The sequence below is a fragment of the Protomyctophum bolini genome, assembly GCF_963924005.1.
Source record: "Protomyctophum bolini genome assembly, chromosome: 13".
In the NCBI taxonomy this organism is placed as follows: domain Eukaryota; kingdom Metazoa; phylum Chordata; class Actinopteri; order Myctophiformes; family Myctophidae; genus Protomyctophum; species Protomyctophum bolini.
In genome coordinates, this window is record NC_137874.1 from 25,108,926 (window position 1) to 25,131,216 (window position 22,291).

The following is a 22,291-nucleotide window of genomic DNA, read 5'->3' on the forward strand; positions in this document are numbered from 1 at the left end:
AAATACATCCTTGGCTCAAGCTGTAGCAAATTAGAGCAAGTTTAGAGTTAAAGGCCCTCATTTATCAACATGGCGTACGCCCAAAAATGGGCCGTACGCCGGAATCATCGCAACTTTCGGCATTTAGCATTCCAGCGTGACTTGGGCGTATGCCAGGCCAAATATCACGTCAGGTCGGGAGCTGTCGTAGGCTTTGTCCTACACCTGTTTTTCTGTCGTAGACAAGCGGAGCAGCATTGACTGACCAGCTGACAGGCTGTACAGGCATATAAACATATGTATTGTATTCACTTAAAATGTTTATAAAATGAATAAATATTTTACATTATACAATAAATAATTGTAAAGGCATGTCATATGAAATTGTTAGGATATTTCCAAGTGTACAAGCAATACAAATTGCGCAATTAAAAACAATGTTGCAAGTTAGAGTTACTTAAGCTATTTAAACAGTGTTTTGGATGAGCGCATACATGCGAGGACTGTAATCTACAGTAGGCCCATGTCTTTCTGGAGTTATGTGCAATCTCCTTGTCTCGTCCTCGTTTACGGATAAACGATGCTCGCATGTCAACTGTGCCGATCGGGAGATATAACTGCGGTAAAGCCATCCGCCACTCGCAAACTCTCAGTAACGTGATCCACTGCAGGGATGAGTGGGTTCATGAGTGGCGGATGCCGTTTCCGCCGTGAGATATAGGTTAACCCACGACCACACACCAGTTCATTCATATAATAATCAGTCACTCCATAAATGTTCATATAATTGACAGCCACCACTGGCTATCTATCTGTCATGACTCATAAACGTGGTGTCACGGACCACAGTAACAGAGGACACAGTCAGTGACAGAGGAGAAGATTCACTCCTTTATTTTATTTTTTGCAAACAGCAGCGTGCGTGTGGCTGTGCCAGGGCTGTGCACGTCAAAACTTATCCAATCATGACGATGGGATGTGATGGTGTTATTCAACAACGAAAGGAATGGCCTGGGCCATGGCTCAGTGGTACAGGCACCTTGGCTGGTAATCCAGCTTGGCAGTGTGCCGTGGGTTCAACTCCCAATCCTGACAGCCTTTACTGCATGTCTTCCCCCCATCTCTGTCCCTCCATAAAAAATATAAAATAAAGGCAAAAGCCACAAAGAAAACAACGAAAGGAATGGACAATGAGTAGTCCTGCAGCTATTTATTATTTCATTCATGGTTCAGGTGTTCGTTCACTAATATATCTTTATTTATTTAATATACAACACACAGTTGGGCTTGCAAGTTGCATGTGTGCACAACTGCACATGCGTGCATCTCTGTGTGTGTGGGGGGGACATGACAGGCAGTGAGGTGAGAGGTGTTTGCTTGGAAACTCTTTTCTTAATTCTTATTGGCTTTCCATCTTCTTTCCCTATGTTGTTTGTTTGTATTCCAGTTATTCATTAATTCTTTTAGGCCACCACAATGCTTTTCCAATAGGAGTCACATGGTTTGACCAAACATTTTTGTTTGATGAGGGGGGAGGGGCAGAACACCACCAGCAATCAGCAATCAAACACAAATGTTTGATCAAACCATGTGACTCCCATTGGAAAAGCATTGTATTGTGGTGGCCCAAAAAAACGACCAAACATTGCTTGATTGGTGTTTGGTACGTGTGAATGAGGCCTCAGACCGAAATTACACAAGGATCAGCTGTTTGCGATCACTTCATAAATGCCGTGCTAACATGAATGTATGGCAAGACCCACGAATTTAAGGCAGAATTTACACTCCATTGATAAATGAGGGCCAACGATGAGCAGATCTTGAATTCAGAATTGTATCATTGATTACAAGACACGCCACACTACATACACCTCAGACACTACATAAAAAGTAGGCTACAGTACTGTATATAACGTTCTGTGTCATGTTTGTATTCTCAAATTCATATTTATAGAGTAGTTCTACTAGTTCACAATTACAAACTGTCTTTGACATTGGCCTTTAATCTAGAATACTCTCAGTAAACTCTTCCACACTGCCTCTTTGTGTTTCTCAGAGCTGGGTGAGATCAGGAACGTGACCACCTCCAAGCCTTCCTTGGAGCTGGATGGTTTGGAAAAGTACACCAACTACAGCATCCAGGTGTTGGCCTTCACCAGAGCTGGCGACGGGGTTCGCAGCGAGCAGATCTACACGCGCACCAAGGAGGATGGTAAAGCTAAATGAACCTTCAAAGTTAAAGTTTAGCACATTTCTCATTTGGGTTCCCCTCATGGTAAACCCCACAGTCTACAACTCTACACCAGGCATGATGAAGTATAGTTATATCGTTGCCCGGCAGCAACGATATTCACACTGTTTGATCTGTCTCTTTTGTTTCCATTCAGTCCCTGGTCCTCCAGCTGGAGTGAAAGCTGCAGCAGCGTCTAATTCAGTAGTATTTGTGTCCTGGCTGCCTCCTCTCAAAGTCAATGGCATCATTAGAAAATACACAGTGTTCTGCTCCAACCCTCATCCCACGGTAAGGGGTTGGGGGGGCTATATTTGTGACAGTACATTTGCTCATAGTAAGTAAGTTTGTCCTCTGCATTTAACTCCGACTAGCTCTCGAGCCAGACTGTTGGCTCACACAATTTCCAAATAAAATACTTCTGCCTAAACAGAACATTATAAGGGAGTCAAGCGGATGGCCTTCCCCTACTTTCCTTGAGGGCTTGGAGGTGGTCACATTCCACTTTCTTTTTTTTTTAAGGTTTTTTTTTTTGCATTTTTTGCCTTTATTGATAGGGTACAGTAATTAGACAGGAAAGGGGGAGAGAGATGGGGAGTGACCTGTCCACCAGTGACATCATCGATGGGGAATCCAAGCTAATAGAAACTGCAGGCTTTCTAGTCTTGAAAAGTTGCAATGCGGAAATGGAAGCCGTCGTTCTCACGATAATAAAAATCTAAACATTTTTGTACAAATAATATTGTTTTAAAAAGATCTGCCTAACGATGATGTCACTGGTGGACGGGTTTCTGAACTGCCCGCAAGTGGTCCTTTTATTTTCAAATATATTTTTGTACAGGTACATGTACAGTAGCATTCAGAGAGTGGCATACTGGTTTGAGAGACTAAACACATCGTAAATCTTAGGAGAAAAGTGGTGCTATTAATACAGTGGAGTATCAGGGAGATGTACAATGCTTATCTGATGGGAGAAGAATGTATTTCTGTGTAGTTTAAAGTAACAACAAAGTATCAGTCCCAGGAAAGTTCAGTCCTGTATCCTCTCTGCTTTCAATTTTGAGCAAGGATAGAATTAGATTTCTAGACATTGTATACATTTCTGTTATTATGAGATATTATGATATGATGATGATGAATTAGGATAACACCTAACATTCGTCCTCTCTCTATCTCTCTCCTTCAGGTAAGCAGTGAGTTCGAAGCCGCCCCGGACGTGTTCTTCTACCGCATTCCCAACTTGAGCAGAAACCGGCAGTACAGCATCTGGGTGGTGGCCGTCACCGCCGCAGGCCGCGGAAACGCTAGCGATATCATCACTGTCAAACCCATGGCAGAGGGTAGGTTGGAGCTCTGAGGATTTTTGTTAGTCAGAATTTTCCCATCCTTTGTCAAGTCCTGCAGTCAGCCACCAATGGGCCCGTCTTCGTGCCCATTGGTGGCTGTTGCTTGTTTGGACAACAATCCACTCTCTCCATTCACTTCCATTGAAAAAAGTTGCCTCGTATTGATATTTAATGTATTAAATACTTATGTTAAACTTGGTCTTAGTAAAAAGGAACACACCAACACCATGTTTTTCTTTCTCCAAAAACTAGATATTTTTCGCAAGGAGTCACAGGGACCAATCAGAAGGCTGCTAATGGGTCAATTGTATGATTGACGACTTAAACTCTAGTCTAAACCCTTACAGTCCCTGTTCTGGCCTGGGCATGCCATATTAGGCAAACATTCTGTTTTGGCAGAATAGATTTAATGTAAACGGGAAAAAGGAATGGACCACGTATAGACCCCTGGGTCACCCCTATCAACAAATATAGAGTTTAACTGGTTAGATTTATTGCATAATGATTTTTACATTTATCTCCTGCCATTTCTTAAACTCACAAGTCACGTTTTACCCTAAGTCAGTGGTTTTCAAAGTGGGGTCCTGGATGGTTTCCTGGGGATCCCCAGACAAATGTATGTTAATGTCCATTATTCAGTTCACAAAATAATCATGAGTGACTAATACAACAAGATATCTCAATGTCACTACTAACAATTTAATTTATTTTAAACCAAAACATCTGTTCATGTCAGGATCTACAGTATAGGACAGATTTATTTTAAATGGGGGTCCATGGCCTAATCAATTTGCCCACCTTTCTCAAGTAGCCTCCCTTTTCTACGCCATTTATTTGTCATTCACGATCATCAATCAGTTTACATTCTAATATAACAGCACATTGCACAGGGGGAAATTTCCCAGAATGATTTTTATGTTTGGGTGTTCATCCTCCCTGGTTGAATAAATATTTCCAGAGTCAGCAGCCTCCACTTCAGTGCCTTTGAAGCTAGAGCACTGTGTCATGATCCCTCAAAGTGATTAAAATCTCAATTTTATTAGCTATAGCTTCAGGAGAGAGTTGGTCACAATTACCATACCCTTTCTTTTAAAACATATTGAACCTGATTTTCAAATACAAACTAAAAGCTTGATTTGGATACCGCCAGATACATCCAGACACCATCGCTAAACGCACCTTGAGATTGAAAAAGTAGCTCATTCCCACTATCTTTTTATGAGAAAAGCATGTGGGCAAGCGTCAATAACTGCATTTAAATAGCACATTGCTTGGCCTTGTCAGCACTTTACATGCTTGGTGAGACCTGATAAGCTGATTATTAGTGGAGATAGACCCTGGAGTGGCTGTAGTCGAGACCCTCACCTCCTATCAGGTTGTTCACATCCGCTCTGAGATCTGGGTGATGAATGTCCCCTCCTCCCCAGTCCACAGTACAAATGGAATAAACACACTAACCCTACTGTCTCCTAGTCTAGTTAAGCTGCTGTACTGTATATCTGATCAGTTCAAAGATGGTGAGCCCATTACAAGTATTTTTTATTAAACATATGTTTATTAATTTTCTTTATATTACACATAAGTATTTTCAACAATTGACATATATTTCCCCCCACATCCCTCTGGCAGCACAAATACAAACAAAATCTTATCACGAAATTAATTGACAATAATAAATACAAAACAAAAATAAATAAATAATGACCCCATTACAAGTATTAATTTAAACACAGGGTTTGTTGTTATCTTTTAAATGCTTTTAATGCATAGGGGGCTAAATGTGGTATTTATGCACTGTGGCAGCTCCGGCCCGCATCCTGACTTTCAACCGGACGGTGACCACCCCCTGGATGAGGGATATTGTGCTGCCTTGTAAAGCCGTGGGTGATCCCGCCCCCACCATCAAGTGGTTGAAGGAAAAGTGAGTACAGAGCTGCGGTTTAACCGTAAAAGATGCCTCAAATATATATTGTCACTGTGTTGGGTGGAAATCTTGTACTGTATGTCCAAGCTGTTACTTTTCTGGAGAAAAGAAAGAAGAAAAAATTATGTGTTCCGGTGGATCCAATGTAGTTATTATCATTATTATTTGTTAAATGGACACCTTTCACTCTTAAAATGTTTTGGAAAGCGAAAGTAGCAGATCTAAATCTCACAATGTGTCACGATGCCACGAGTTGAAGTAGACTGGAAAAAACATTTGAATTATGGAGATACAAGGTCAGTCTGACAGCGACCATATGACAGATAGAAACAGTAGATGCTCAGTCTTCTGGCAGAGAACCAAGTTATCTCAAAAAGTACATTTATGTTTCAGCAATGGGACGCCGACACCTGTTGTGATTGACAGCCGACGCAGTGTGCATAGTAATGGTAGCCTCGTTATACGCACAGTGAAGGCAGAGGATTCTGGGAACTACACATGTGTGGCCAGTAATAACTTTGGACCTGACAAGATTGTCCTCAACCTGCAGGTTCAAGGTAAGAAGCAAGTCTAATTTTGACCAACTACCACTCATGAATGAAATGTCTAACTACTTGCAGTCATTCGTCACGTGTTGTGTTTGTTGTCTCTTCTGCAGTTCCTCCAGACCAGCCTCGTCTCACAGTGACAAAGACAACCACCACCTCAATCACATTGTCCTGGATCCCAGGAGACAACGGAGGCAGCTCCATTAGAGGTCAGACATGAAACACAACACCTCACCTTTTGTCATGGCACTATTTCAGTGATCTCACATGTTTTACTTAAGTAAAAGTACCCGTAAGACGCCTTAAAGCCAAGGCGAGAAGCGACCGCAGGTCTGATGCAAAGGCTGTGCAAAGCACCCGAAAATATACACTTCAATAGAGTATAGACCACTTGGAATTATACAAATTGTTTGAGGATTGGCAGAGTCTGGCACGAGTGAAGTCATTGTGTGTGTCGGAATGACCCGAAACATTGTGTGTGTGTGTGTGTGTGTGTGTGTGTGTGTGTGTGTGTGTGTGTGTGTGTGTGTATGTGTGTGTGTGTGTGTGTGTGTGTGTGTGTGTGTGTGCGTGCGTGCGTGTGTGCGTGTGATGACTGAATGCGGGGAAGTCCCTGGCAGTCAAATAATACTTATTATTATTATTGTGATAGGGGTTGTAATAAATGATTATAAATGGCATTTCCATATTATTTTACTTTGCTCATCAGTAATTTCTCATCACGTATCCTTCCATTTCGTCTACTTTTGAGAACAGTGAGAATGCACTATTGTTTGTTGACATTCTAACCGCGATTCATAACTAATTTGCATATTTCAATGATTGACATTCGGAGGCTTCCTCTCATTCCCCTGGTAACGCTATGAACTGTGGGTAATTCTTTTGCCAAAGTCAGCCAAAGTCTTTGGCAAAGGGCGCATAAAGAGGCGGGGCTGAGCCCTCACTGACTTACCAATTTCAAATGGGACATCCCTCAAGCCCTCACAGACTTCACATGAACGCGCACCAAAGTCAGTGAGGGCTCATTGAGTCAGCAAGGGAGCGGATTGGAATTGGGCTGAAGCGTGCTTCCTGCACGTTTGCATAGTGTGTGTAGTGGCGTGTCGCCCGTGTGTTGTGTGTGTGAAGCATTACATGAAGAGCGTGTGACAGGCTTGAGCATTACAGGCTTCCTGCAGGTTTGCATATTAAGGCCTCACTCACACCTTTCGATCTAGCATACAACATTGATGCATGCTGTAGATGTAAGCAAGATGTAAGTGTCATGGCCGCCCCAATGGCCATGGCCGCCTCCAATGGAAGTCACATGGTTTGATACAACATTTTGGACTACAAGCTGTTGTATGGCTTTCGGCTGTGTTTCGACTGCCCCCCTCCCCCTCATACAACACAAATGTTGTGTCAAACCATGTGAATGATGTGACTCCCATTGGAAATGCATTGGGGCAAGATGTATCACAACCTTTGTATACATACAACAAGCATCAATCTGTTGCGAAGGTGTGAGTCAGTCCTTAGTGCGACCTGCAGTCACAATCAATACTGCAACATATACTCTGTTACAAGTAGAACCAAAAGTACTCATTGTGCAGAATGTCCCATTTCAAAAGTTCAAAGTGTATTGTGAGCTTGTAGATCGGCTATTTTCAAATGGCCGAAATATATATAGGGCTGTAGTGGTTAGTATGTTTTGTAATAATACGCAAAATCTACAAAGTAACTAGTTACTAAACTTTCATGTAATTGTAGTGGATTAAAAGTAAAATATTTTCCTCTGAGATGTAGTGGAGTGGATGTAGTGGAGATGTCGTGGAGTAAAAGTAGGCCTACGGAAAATTGGAAATACTCCAGTAAAGTAAAAAATACCTCAGTGCTTGAGTACATGTACTTAGTTACTTTACACCGCTGTGAATGTTTCTAATAAAATATAAATATATATAATAAAAATATTTTTGTATATATCCCCCCGTGTTTCCTCCAGGCTATATACTGCAGTACTCAGAGGACAATAGTGAACAATGGGGCAACTTTCCAATCAGTCCCAGTGAGCGCTCGTACAGACTGGAGAACCTAAAGTGTGGCACATGGTACAAGTTCACCCTCACGGCCCAGAATGCAGTGGGGCCGGGACGCATCAGTGAGATCATTGAAGCAAAAACGCATGGAAAAGGTATGAGAAAATAATCTTATTTCAAGACAGCGATTCATTTGTTTCTTTAGTTTATGTTGTGTACAAGACATGCCTGGTTATTAAATTAAAGTGACTTTTGTTTGTATTAAATAAAGTAAGGAAGGCTAGTGGCTAGACTTGTGGGTAGACTGAGTAAATCATGATGTTATATATATATATATTGTTTGTTATTGCTATAGAGCGTCGCAGTCCCGCCCCCTACCAGGAACCAGGAAATTATTCTCAGTTCATTTTCCTCATAGACATTTCAAAAAGTATTTATTTAAAGACCTTTTAAGCCTCGTACAAAGCCAACTCTTGTCGTGACAAATCATGACAAGAAATTTTTCGGGCTGAACAAATAATTAGAAAGAAGAAAACGGCAGGTTACAACACTTTTTTTGTTGTTTTTCTTCTTTGTAATTATTTGTTTGTTGTCATGATTTGTCACGACAAGAGTTGGCTTTGTACAACGCTTATAAGGTCTTTAAATAAATACGTTTTGAAATGTCTATGGGAAAAATGCATTGGGAACTATTTCCTGGGCCTGGCGTCGTCATGAAAGGGGGGTGGGACTGCGACGCTCTATAGAGGCTTTATTCAGTGACAGTGGTTTCCCTGTCTCTCCGGGTGGGTCAACAATTTCATCCAACCAGGACAATCTGCTTCAATTTTATATTGTCTTCAAATTTATCCTGTATTCGATAAAATTGGTATCCTTACCTGAAAATGTATTAAGAGCTGGAGAGACGGGGAGAACAAACACTTGTGCAAGCTTGTACATTTTGAGCTTTTTTTTTTTATCTTGAAATTTTGAATAATTTTGAATTACTAATATTACTATACAATTACAATACTGAACATGTATTTGTATAATGTATTTGTTAAAAATTGCTGTCTTTAATGCTCACTTCCCTTTGCCTCACAGAGCCTCAGTACTCCAAAGAACAGGAGCTCTTCACCAGTATCAATGCCACCCGCGTCAGACTCAATCTGAACGGCTGGAACAATGGCGGCTGCCCCATCACTTCCTTCACCATGGAGTATCGCGCCGTGGAATCTCCCACGTGGACCACAGCTCAGCGGACATCACTGACCAAGAGCTACATCCTGTATGACCTGCAGGAGGCCACCTGGTACGAGCTTCAGATGAAGGTCTACAACAGTGCCGGCTTTGCTGAGAAGAGGGTCAAGTTTGCCACACTCAGCTACGATGGCAGTGAGTAATCTCCATGTACTATAAATGATGACCATACAATTTTGATTAGCATTACTTCTCCAGGATTTGGAGAATGTTAGCTGTTCCATCGTGAACTCTCCTTTTTATTAAAGCTTTTAAGTGCCTAGAGTGGATTTGTTTCTTTTGTTTTGGGAAATTAACTTATCCCCCTTTTTTAGCCCAAAGATAACCTTCCAACGACATTGCTGGGTGAGGAGGCCATGAATTTTGGTTTATTTTATTTGAAAGTGAAATATCCCTTTAACTATGCAAAAGTATAATTATGCTAAAAATACAAATTGCACAGTGCAATTTCTTTTTTAAATATAAATGCAAAAACTCAGAAATGTGAGTATTATTATTATTATTATTATTATTATTAATAATAATAATGTGAGCTTATAAATCTGTTATTCTTATATTTGAAATAGGGCTTGTAGTGTAGTCAAAAGTACAATTATCGTCTTTGAAATGATTGTCTTTTTTTAATACCGTATAAATGTTCTTTGTTACTGTCCACCACTGCTTACCTATCCAGTAACTGTGCATAACGTCTATCCAAACAGGCATAGTCTCAGACAAATACAGAGCAGAATAAATCCTTATATTATTTTTTTATAGCAGAGCTTGGGGCTCATCTGCCTATACCTAGCTGTCTCATGTCAGGTTTCATGCCCCAGCTGCAACACACTGCAGCTTCCTTGATGCATTAGGCAGTAAAGAACCACACTTTATGCTGACTCCAGTTGGTTGTGGCTGATTTGTGGCCAGCTCTATACAGCAATGATACCTGCATCGTGCCCATATAGAGCACTGGGGGCTCCATTTTTGTCGCCGCCGTTACCCGAGACGCGGCCCGCAAGTCAGCCACTGCCCGAAAGTTACGAGTATAGGAGCTTGCTCTGTCCCTTAATGGTATTTTGGTCCAGCGTCACCCGTTATCTATTTTGCCGACACCGCTATTTGCGCCAAGAGGTGTGGTCATTGGCGTGTTGGCACGCTTTCCCCTAAATTGCTATTTTGATCACACACCTTTTTGAAGGCGATAGTGGGAGTTTAAAAGCACCCGTAAGCCGTATGCCAGCAGCCAAATTAGTTTGGTAGAGCGCTGCGCACCTGGCTGCAATGGTAATGTCCTTTTCATCTCTCCACTCTTGCATCTCTTTGTAATTTTCCTATAATCAGCAGAAGTGAGTGCTTGCCACTTCCTTGTGTCCATTGTGTTTATATAATTGCATAGTCAAATAAGTTATTTGTGCCAGGCATTGTGCCAGGCATTGTGCGGCGTGCGCGATTCCATTTGCTCGTTCAGTTTCATCACCCCATAGCGCAGAAAATTGGGTTTAATCCGATTTACCGAACATTCCTTTTCACTTGATACCGTTCCGTAGAGACGGCCTACATGCACGATCTATATATACCAAATTAATGGGGGGGCGGGTGCAGCACAAGTGAGACTTCAAGGCAGCAACACATCACTCTTCCATGGGCTATAGACCGTAAGACTACTAGGCAATATAGAACTGGACATAACGGGCAATGGATAAGGGATCTCTTTAAGGAAATGGCATGTGGCACGGTGATTGGTTTAATTATTGTAACGCCCAAACCACACCTATGCTATGCATAATGTAACGGGTAACGGAGGTGTTTTAGGGATTTAGACAGGTAACCAAAATACCAACTTTAGTGGGGGAACACCCCTTCCCCACTGCTAAATCCCCAAACAGTGTATTTAGAATGATTGAACGAAAATAGAGCCAGTGTCGGGTTAGGGGAAGGGGACCACCAGGTCTGGGACTCTCAGACTGTACATGTGTACTGTACATGTGTACGCTCTGAGAGTTAAATGAACACTGAGGATTTTACAGAAATGCTTAGATCCACTATTTTCCACTATATTTGAAATAGGGCTTAAAGGAATAGCCCCCAAAACCTTTTTTCTAGCGATTACTCACCCCATGGAGACTTGAATTCATGAATATGTTTTTGTTTTTGAGCATGATTTTGATATGATTTCAAAATCATGGATATGATTTTGAAATCATATAAAAATCATGCTAAAAACATATGGATATGTTTTTGTTTTGTTGCATTCCTAAGCCAATAATTTGATGACCAGCAGTGGTTCCCTATGGATACACAAAGTGTCTTCTTTGTGTCTCTATAGGGAACCACTGCTTGTCATCAAATTATTGACTTAGGAAAAACACCAAAAACAAAAGCATGATTTCAAGTCTCCATGGGGTGAGTAATCGATAGAAAAAAGTAATTAATGGGTTGAACTATCCCTTTAAGTGATTAATTCATAATATACCCTTTACCTTGTTTCATTGGAATTTAGTGGAGTCAGGTAGGTATTATCTGTCTTTGAAATGTAGTGAAGTATCCAAAAATACAAATTATTCAAGTAAAATAAAGTACAGTAAATGTACTTAATTGCTGTTCACCACTGTTTATGGCCACCGGGTGTTACTGCCAATAATTGGGCAGAAGGTAAAATGCTGACTGTAGTGCAGTGCAGCAGCTCACCCTGCCAGGCTGAATGTGATGTGATGGAAGGAAGGAAGAAAAATAAAAGAACATTCTGTGTACCTTCCTCTGTTGAATATTTATTTTAATCAAAATTACCATATACTGTATACAATACAGGACTAATAGTCCCGAGCTAAGAGTACTTATTGACTCCAGTCAATGAAGTATGGGTTTAAGAGGTTAATTCAAAAGTCAGTACGGTCCTTTCCTAAAGTGTTCATGACCTTTGCTCAGGTACCATTGCCCCGCTGGTGAAGGCACCAAACGTGAAGGAGGGCCGGTCTGGCGGTGGAGAGGGCCTGAAGATGATGGTGACCATCTCCTGTGTGCTAGTGGGAATCGTGCTGATCTTCATCGGCCTGTTGGTGCTGAGGAGGAGGAGGAGGGAACAGAGGCTCAAGAGGCTCCGAGGTGTGATGCCAACATCTCTCCTAGTTGTACATTTAAGCTAGTTTTCTGTAGCATGGATAGCATGTCCAATTACGTTATGTCTCTGTTTACTTTCATAGATGCAAAAAGTTTGGCTGAGATGCTGATGAGGTAAGAATGGTTGAGTTTGTTTATTCATTGCATAGCAGAAATGACAAAAGCGGTGCAAAACTCCAAAACAATTATCTTTATTATAAATTAGTAGGGCATCTGCCGCTTGGAGTGCGTGCCTGTACCAAAGCATATTACCGTTCCAAACGCATGCCAGTTCCAAACTAGCCAATTGCTTGGCTCCCAGTGTTGTCTGGGGCCATGTCTGTTCAGTGCGCATCGCCATTTGGAACATTTGGCGCAGATAGTCTTGGCTCCCAGTGTTGTCTGGGGCCATGTCTGTTCAGTGTTGTCTGGGGCCATGTCTGTTCAGTGTTGTCTGGGGCCATGTCTGTTCAGTGCGCATGGCCATTTGGAACATTTGGAGCAGATCGTCTTGGCCCCCAGAAGTTATATGCTTGCAGTGTTACTGTGAGAACCACAGTATGGCCGCTTTCAGTGTTGTTGAGAAGTGCTCATACAATTTACTTTACACTCACCACTGCACTCCTATCGCTCCTCAGTAATACAGTATACCCACAAAGTGTGAACTGATTGAATTGATAATGAGTTTTTTATTGTCTTTTGCTCTTTTCTTGATATGTTTACTGTATGTGAAGGCGATTCCTTGGCTGTGACTCCGTCTGAGCACAAACCTAGGAACCTTCATTGCCTATCTGAGAAATAATCAATAATACTGTTTGTTTCTACAAGGAAGGCTTCTTTGCACTTTTTCTGAGTTAATCTAATCTAATCTAATCTCCAGTAAAAACACACGTCCAGCTGAACCAATCAACAAACAGCAGCAGACCCTAAGAATGCACATTGACATCCCCAGAGCTCAGCTCCTCATCGAGGAGAGAGACACAATGGAGACCGTAGGTAAGTGTCTATGTGCTACTATAGTACTGTACGTATGCTGCTAGCATACCAATGATTTCCTGGAAGCTATGGAAAAGCACTCTGCTCTCTCTCTCTGTGTTTGTGAAGTGGTGAACTGAACCAATGAACCTACACATTTTGGTCCTTAAATATCTTTCTGTGGACATTGTGTGTGCCAAGGTTTATTATTTTATTTTTTTTAATTAATTTGTTAAAATTTCAAAGTGGGTTTGCTAATGTAGTTTAGTTTTAGTTTTTTTGAAATATTAAGTTTTTGTTTAGTTTCCATTAGTTTTAATCTTAATTACATGTTATTGTAATATGGATTAGTCAGGGGCAAGATTCAACAAGGTTTGAAAAATTTGCAAATGTATAAGCTCACAACAGAATATTTTCTCTGTGATTTTAGTTAGTTTTAGTTATTGTATCACTAAAATGTGAGTTTGCCCAGCTTTGTGTCTGTGTCTGTATACCTGTGTCTGTGTCTGAATGTGATGATTTGATTGGGTGAGCACGGAATGTGATGATGTATGATGCTATATGATGATAAGAGCGCCCCTCACTTCACACAAGTGTGATAAATTCTACTTTTGGTTGTTTTGGTTTGTTTTAGTTAACTATAATTATCCTGCTGTGCTACAGATGACAGGTCTACAGTGTTGCTGACCGACAACGACTTTGGCGAAACCCAGAAGCAGAAGTCCTCTACAGTCACCCACACAGTCCACTACCAGTCCCTGTCCCAGGCCACCGGACCACTGGTAGATGTGTCTGACGCCAGGCCTGGAACCAGTAAGTCCAGTACGGACTCCCTTCTTTTTTCCCCCCTCTTGAAACAGAAACATGTAGTTGTTGTGCTTGTGCTTGTGTACATATAAGCCAGTGGTTCTCAAACGTTTTTATATCAAGGACCAATTGCACTCCACGAGAAAGATCCCAGTGCACACTGAGAAGGTCCTAGACCTTCATATCATAAAGGATAAAGGACCAAAATGTTATTTTGCAAAAAAGATTATTTTGACAGTGTGCGGGATCTTTCGGAGAGCGCACGAATGAAACCAAATGCACCCATATGGGTCCATTTGGTTCCATTTATACACTCTCAGAGTTAGAGAACCGTAAGGGTCCATTTGGAACCCCCCTCAAGGACCTCTGACAGTCCCTGGACCACACTTTGAGAATCACTGATATAAGCGGTTGAATACTTTTCTTTTTGTAATTCACCTTTAGCTAAGCCCCGCCCTCTCCCACTTAGACACCTTCCAGCCGCTCATTCATTCCAATGTAAATATCATGGATTTTACACATTAAATACTGGTTCATTTTTGGAACCAGACCTTTAAAATCTCTTCCAAATCTGTCAAGGCCTGCCGTATGCACTGGAAAAATATCTGCATGACAATTCTTTATTAAAACAATGTTTTATCATATAGGAAAACTACTCGTGGAGAGTTTGTCTAACCCATGTTATGCTTAGCTGTGATTGGACCATAGTAGTTTGGGGACGGGCTTTGCTATAGGTCAATTGTTATTCCGCTCAGTAATTTTGTCTGCTTGCTTAAAAGGTACTACCGGTACATGCTAGACTAAAGGCATGAAACCTATAACCACATCAGCTGAACAGCCTTGATAGGCTTACGTGATGTCAATATAATGTGAATTGGACTCTAAATTGTGTCCCTCAAATAAGCTGTGCTGTATAATCCTCTATCAATTTGCAATTACAATTTACCAATTTAGGCATCAAGCAGACGCTCTTATCCAGAGCGACATACAATAAGCAAGGTGATCACATACATAGAATGCAGAGAGACAGTGTAGTGCGTCACGAAACTAGGATCCCAGGTAAACCAAGAACCTAGCATCAGTCTCAAAAATATAATCAAAACATCTAAAATAACAATCTCTACGTTTAAACTATAGGATACGAGGTAAACTATCATTCTGCCATCTCCCCTCAGACCCCACAGCCCGTCGCACAGCCAAAGCCGGACCTGCCGCTCGTAACCGCTACGCCAGCCAGTGGACCCTGAATCGCCCGCACCCCCCGGTCTCTGCACATACGCTCAGCACCGACTGGAGGCTGCCCACTCCCAGAGTCGCCGGATCCGTCGACAAGGAGAGTGACAGCTACAGCGTCAGCCCATCTCAGGACACAGGTAAACATGTCATATCCATTAAGAAACCTTTATTTTTCAGTGGATATAACAACTTAACAATAACTTTAACCTTCCCTAACAATGGTTCAGATGAGTCAGAGTTTAATAAACCCCGACCCCTTTAACAGCTGCCGCTACTAACTCTCTCCACTTACCCTTCCACTAACCCCCACCCACTGGCCATGTGAACAGACCGTGCGCGGAGCAGCATGGTGTCGACAGAGAGCGCCTCGTCCACCTACGAGGAGCTGGCCAGGGCCTACGAACACGCCAAGATGGAGGAGCAGCTACGCCACGCCAAGTTCACCATCACCGAGTGCTTCATTTCCGACACCTCCTCGGAGCAGATGACGGCGGGCACCAACGACTACACCGACAGCCTGACCTCCAGCACGCCGTCCGAGTCAGGCATCTGCCGCTTCACCGCCTCGCCGCCCAAGCCTCAGGATGTCAGCCGGGTCATGAACATGGCTGTGCCTAAGGCCCACAGACCTGGTGAGAGGGTCACTTTGCCCGGTGGCTACAGGCTCTGAAGCAGTGATTCTCAAACTTTGTCATTTCAAAAGACCCCCCAATTTGATATACACTAGGCCACGTGGACCCCCATTTGATAAAGGTTTTGATCTCTGGGCCCCCAATTTACACTGTAAAATCATCAGTGTTCATTTAATTCTGACAGTGTACAAATGGAACCAAATGGACCCATAAGATTTGAGGAACCAGTGCTTTAAAATCTTGGGCCTAAGCTCTGGTTCTATACTAATCTCCTCACTGCAGTTGATGTACTCACAGCATGAACTGAAAATGTTCCATGCCTAAACTTTAACATCCAGTGGAATGCTGACATTAACCCTCTAATACCAACACCCAAATCAGGACGCTTTGACTTGAAGTCACGATTGTTGTGAAGAGGCTGTTGTGCTCTATTGATTTCCAGCATTATTGGAGTATTTCTTTAGCTAGGTAGATCACACAACCTAAGCCACAACGTGCTGGTAACTCACATAATAATAATTTAATTATATAATAACATACAGTAATCAAACAGTAGTTTGATTGGCCACAATACAACCTGGGGTTTTGTCAATGCCATGACTAGTAAATGGAGGTAAATTGAGCTTACTGTTAAATTAGAGGGAAGTATGTGAACTATGAATCCCATATGCATACTTACTTAAGGATGTATATTATTATATAAGTAAATATGATTGTATAAATATTTTTTTGTTTTAGAATAATTAGTTGTAAGAATTAATAAGATAGTTGCAGCCCTAGTTTAATATATTGATGGACAATCTATTGTGGAAATAAATGATTATATGAAAATGTAATGTGTTATATTTGGCTTAACAAGGACTTTCTGAGCAATGTCCCTTTCTGCTGTCCCTCTCTAACTCTGCCCTCCTCCCTGCAGGTGGTGAGTTGGTGCACCTGCCTCCGTACCTGCGCATGGACTTCCTACTGAACCGAGGTATGACCTGCTCAGGATCGTCCAGGGGGACAGCTAGTGGGGAGGGAGCGGCCATGGGCCAGGCCTGTCTGGAGCCCCAGAAGAGTCGCTCTCTGAAGCGACCCTCCCGCATGGCGCCCCCTACGCCCACAGAGGCCCCCCAGGCCAGCAGGGACCCAGTGGCACAGTGGCAGCCTGGCTCCGCAGCCACGCTCCCCCACAGAGAGGGCTCTGAGCTGTCCCAGGCCGCCAAGCTCAGCACCTCTCAGGAGTCCCTGCTGGACTCACGAGGACACCTGAAACAGACCAGCAACCCCTACGCAAAGTCCTACACGCTGGTATAACAGCAGGGGCCCATGGGCGGGACTAGAACTCACTCTTAACACTGGACTTAACACTCAAGTGCAGTAAACTGACTTTCACCACGCAGTTCTGTATATACGTCCCCCTCCATCAAGGGCGGGGGTCACTTTTACTAATCTCCTTTTATTTATTTTAGAGCTTTCTTTCAACTCTTGTTTGGGTTTTTTTGTTTTTATTTTTCACTTGAGACAATTTCACGCATCACTATTGACTCCAGGCGGAGCTTGCCAAACTAATTGAGTAACTATGGGAGCGTTATTTATTATTGATTATTGTTAATTCTTAATAATTAATCAGTGATTATTAATTGTTAGTTGTCAGATATTAATGATTATTAATTATTGATTACCAAATGATCAATTAATACCATTACTACAATGTTTTCATAAAAATCCGGACATCTTTTGTTTCTGGAAGTGGAAGATGATTATTTGGAGTAATTTTTTTCCTATGGAATATCCTTCTGAAACACTGAATGAAACTTGGGTGAAATCTCGGAATGAAAGCAATTGACACCAGTCCAAACTTTTCAGCTGCTCTCAAATTGTTACTTTTTTGAAGAAAAAAAAAAAATCTATTTCCTATGGATGCATGGGGACTGACCAATTAAAAGACAATGAGGATTACGATAGTGACTGGACAGCCCAGTCATGGATTACGATAGTGACTGGACAGCCCAGTCAAGCATTTTGTCACACTATGAAATGATCCAATGTGAAGATTTATTATTCTTATTACTATAAATATATATATAAAAAAGAGAAATCACTTTTATTTGTGGATATTACAGGGAAGAATTGATTTGGTTAATAAAGTCCTTAGTCATGTTTGCACATTATCTCGTTTTGATTAGGAAATGGAGTCTCTGTTGATCTTTCTCTGTGTCCCATTCTCTGATGGTGCAATATGAAAAGAAAAAAAAAAGATATGAGAAAAATTATATGAAAATTATTGCTCTATGCTGTACTGTATTAATGAAAAAAAATAACTATGTTGTGAGTATACTTACAGGGCTGGACACACTCCAGCTATGTATTCAGGTGTAGTTTACCACTGCTAATTTGCCAGGGTGGTAAATGTCGTTAGCTAGAACAGGGAGAGTTAGAAACTATTGGTTTGCACTTCACCACACTCCAACTCAAGTGTGTTCCAGCTATAGAGCCCCCTATTCTCAGTGCACTAGATGGAGTCTTCAGGGCTCTCGAGTTTAATCTATAATATACTCTATTGCGCCAGGGTGTCTCTTGCCATAAAGAAACTGACCTAGCAAGTTAGGTTTTTTCGGCAAGCGACACCACCGTACGACGGAGTATGATATATTAGGCTTCACTCTCCTCCTCAGTAGTTTTACTGTTGCTGCATTGCAGTGATGTTCCTCTACAGGGAAAAAAAGAAACGTGAGACAATCCAACAGAATCCCCCTTCAAACCAAACGTAATGTCTATGGGAAATAAATATCTAAAAAGAAGTGTGGATATAATAAGCTGTTTTTTTCCCTATGATTTCTTTGTTTTAGTTTTTTGTTATTGCTGTCTGCCCTGGCCCATTTCCTGTTCTTTCTGTTTCTTTAAGTCAGTCTTGGACAGAGAGTTTGATCAAGAATGCTGTGAGGTCATTATGTCAGTTTCTATGATGAGTTATATGATTAACTGTCTTCATTATGATTATACATTTTAACAAAAAGAAAATGTCACTTTTTATTTTTAACATGAGTGTTCACCATGTGTGGCACTGGAATAAAGAGAAACTAACACACGGTTCAAATTTGATTAATAAAATGGCTGTTCCCCAAAGTGTCTTCCACGGTTTTGACGTGAATTGACTGATGGCTGTTTCCGAGATGCTAGCGCAGCGGTTTTCTGACCAGCCATGGAAGAGCAGGGTTGGTTAAGGTCATGGCTCTCTAATGGTTTTTTATTTTCATCTTTTAATCTAACAGCACCGACCCATCCACAGAATAGTTATTTTCTAAATCAAAATGTAATTTGCAGTAGGATGGCAGGCTGGTCAATGTGTATTCATTTTGAGTAGTGTTTGCCTGGGGGTGGCAGTGTTTCAAAGTCTTCATTAATCCATTCCTCTACCCTTCCTCCCGAATCCTCCTATAGCCTGATTTAAAATCAATGTTGAAATGTCCTTTCTAATGGAAGAGGTCAAGACAAAGGGAGTCTAATCACTTGTCAGCATCCACGGACAGCACTTGTTAGTATTCATGGAAGCAAACATTAAAAGTTATAGAAAAACTTATAGACAAACTCCCGTCAGGATTCTTAGGCCCATGCACAGCAATAACAAGGTAAAATGTGTGACCACTGTGCCTATCAACGAGGGTCCCCTTGTCCTTAAATCATCTATTGATTGAGGGTGTCCTTGTCTGTCATAGTGAAGCTGCTCAGATCTCAGCTCCCAGATGTCTCTGACTGAAAATTGCTTCCATGCGCCTATATCATGTGCCTAGTTCTAATAGGAAGGCATATTACTCAGGATGACAACTATATTCACCACCCACTTCTGAAGTCCACAACAAATTAAGCACAGTGACAGAGATTTGTTGCCACACTCGGTGGTTAATAATTGCTGTCATAAATAAGGCCCCGGGCCCGGCTGAATTGAATCCCTTCCTCTGATCTGCCTGGGAAAATGTGGAACTGTCACTTGCACTGCTGGCAATTCTATGCTGAAAATGTAGTTTATTAAGCTACGAATTTTTTACATGGCCACAAATCAGTTTACGTTTTAAAGGCCCTGTCCAGAACTGGTTTATATTTTGATTTCTTGAATTGGGGGCAGTTTCTGACAGTGCTAATGACACACCAGCCTCAACTTGGTGTGACTTTGGTGGCTCACAATCAGTTGTTTCTAATTACCAGCAGCAACTCAGAGTCAATCTTAACTTTATTCTCTTGGTGTAGCAATGTTCTCAGTGTTTAGTTTGAAAGCACAATGACCAGTACCATGACAACCCGGTCATGGCACACAGTGCTGTGAGAGGGGCCTGATGTGACAGGGCCTGATAGCCCTGCCACAGTGCCTTCATGGTAACATACTATAGCGCGCCGTTTTTCATCATTTTTGAGGATTTGAAAAAAATGAAAAAATGGGGGAAAAAATCCGCAATTTCCGCAATTCCGCAATTTGACAAAAACGATGGGTTATAGCCCAAAAAAAAGTTATCCTCGTTTCTCATCATTTTGGACCATGGGCTATAGCCCATATCGTACGGCATACTATAGCGCGCCGTTTTTCATCATTTTTGAGGATTTGAAAAAAATGGGGAAAAAAATCCGCAATTTCCGCAATTCCGCAATTTGACAAAAACGATGGGTTATAGCCCATGTTTTTTGAAATTTTGAAAAAAAAAAAAAGTTATCCTCGTTTCTCATCATTTTGGACCATGGGCTATAGCCCATATCGTACGGCATACTATAGCGCGCCGTTTTTCATCATTTTTGAGGATTTGAAAAAAATGAAGAAAATGAAGAAAAAAAAATCCGCAATTTCCGCAATTCCGCAATTTGACAAAAACGATGGGTTATTGCCCATGTTTTTTGAAAATTTGAAAAAAAAAGTTATCCTCGTTTCTCATCATTTTGGACCATGGGCAACGTTACACCAAGAGCACCTCAATGCCCCCCTATAAAGGGCCACTTCACCCCTTTTGCCACCAGATCTCATCTTAATTATATTTGGGAGACAAGAAACACGTATGTAACTGTGATGTCACAGACACTGGTCTCACTTCCTGGTCTACATGTTGTCTCAGTAAAACAGCATGTGTGCGTGCGTGCATGCATGCATGCGTGTTTTTGGAATTGACAACAAACAAGTGGAATCTAATTACAAGCACATTTATGAAGAAAAAAACACAAACACATCATACATAGCATAGATTACGGACATGATGGAGAGGTAGGAAAACACACAGTTGCAACAGCAGAAGCAGTAAGCCCGGGTTTTAAGAACCTAGCTATGAGATGCTATTTGAAATTGAAAACTTTAGTTTCAGATTTTGTTCAAAAATAGCAGAGAAAAAAGGGGGGGGGGGGTATTTTTTGCCAATACTTTTGCACAGTACTTTTACTCACGTACAGTTTTGAATGCAGGACATTTACTTGTACTAGAGTATTTCTACATTGTGGTATTGGTATGAGTACTTAATCCACTACACATTGTTTGATCACCAATACAATCATCAGTAACAATATCAACCGAATCAATACGCGTAGGCTATTTGGACGAGTGCAGTTCATTAATGGTCTCACGAGCAACAGCTTCTCATCAATCGTCATTCCTTCTTCAGTTCACATAGATTATGTTGACGTACGTGTACAGGAAGAAAGACTATTAAATGTTTGAATGCAACGGCACCTCCACCATGTAGTGTGTTCAATAAAAAAAACAATAAAAAGATAGAAAACAGAAATAGCAAAATTATAGGAAAACATTTCGATACATCCAGAATTCAATAAATTAATACAACTGATGTGTACAGCAAATCATTTATAAACTACACATATACCATTTCACAAACATTATTGTTTAGTGTATTGTAGTAACTATAACTCCACGCCGGCCACTATACACCTACAAACCAACCCCGTCCCCGACCAGACCCGTTAAGTCCATGATGGTGCAGTAGGATTGACATGCAAGGACCAAGCCTACAACTTGGACACAACACAACAGCAGCTCCCTGGGAGGAGGCGGAGCTGCTGGGGTGACAGCCACGCCCCACTCTATGACTTCACATCCTGCTTCTTTTTCTGGAATTTCCTGAACTGCGACTGGATGGCCACAGCTGCCTTCTCCGTCTCTGCGGCGCCCATGTCGATGTCAAAGTCTTCAGGTACGACGTCCTTCTTCTTTTCATCTGCAGGGGGGATTTCCAGTTCATAAGGGCCTTGCATCAATGTGTGGTCATTTAACCATTTGAACCCCAGCCTCCAGCTGTTTTGTGAGCTTGTAGA

The 22,291-nt window shown here is 41.6% G+C and overlaps 1 protein-coding gene across 2 annotated transcripts in view; it reads left to right on the plus strand.

The window, feature by feature from the left end:
* The window catches only part of dscama (Down syndrome cell adhesion molecule a), a 113,251-nt gene extending 94,145 nt beyond the window's left edge, over positions 1 to 19,106 (plus strand). Inside the window, exons 19-33 of one of the 2 annotated variants that reach the window (XM_080779962.1) lie at positions 2,036 to 2,191; positions 2,367 to 2,500; positions 3,396 to 3,549; positions 5,359 to 5,476; positions 5,873 to 6,036; positions 6,138 to 6,236; positions 8,009 to 8,197; positions 9,126 to 9,416; positions 12,186 to 12,362; positions 12,461 to 12,491; positions 13,237 to 13,352; positions 13,995 to 14,144; positions 15,314 to 15,550; positions 15,704 to 16,006; positions 16,926 to 19,106. In XM_080779962.1, the coding sequence (XP_080636088.1) occupies positions 2,036 to 2,191; positions 2,367 to 2,500; positions 3,396 to 3,549; positions 5,359 to 5,476; positions 5,873 to 6,036; positions 6,138 to 6,236; positions 8,009 to 8,197; positions 9,126 to 9,416; positions 12,186 to 12,362; positions 12,461 to 12,491; positions 13,237 to 13,352; positions 13,995 to 14,144; positions 15,314 to 15,550; positions 15,704 to 16,006; positions 16,926 to 17,305 (2,699 nt within the window). In that variant the 3' untranslated portion in view covers positions 17,306 to 19,106. The remainder of the gene's footprint in view (positions 1 to 2,035; positions 2,192 to 2,366; positions 2,501 to 3,395; positions 3,550 to 5,358; positions 5,477 to 5,872; positions 6,037 to 6,137; positions 6,237 to 8,008; positions 8,198 to 9,125; positions 9,417 to 12,185; positions 12,363 to 12,460; positions 12,492 to 13,236; positions 13,353 to 13,994; positions 14,145 to 15,313; positions 15,551 to 15,703; positions 16,007 to 16,925) is intronic. The other variant, XM_080779961.1, reaches the window with a different exon arrangement.
* Positions 19,107 to 22,291: the final 3,185 nt, after the last annotated feature.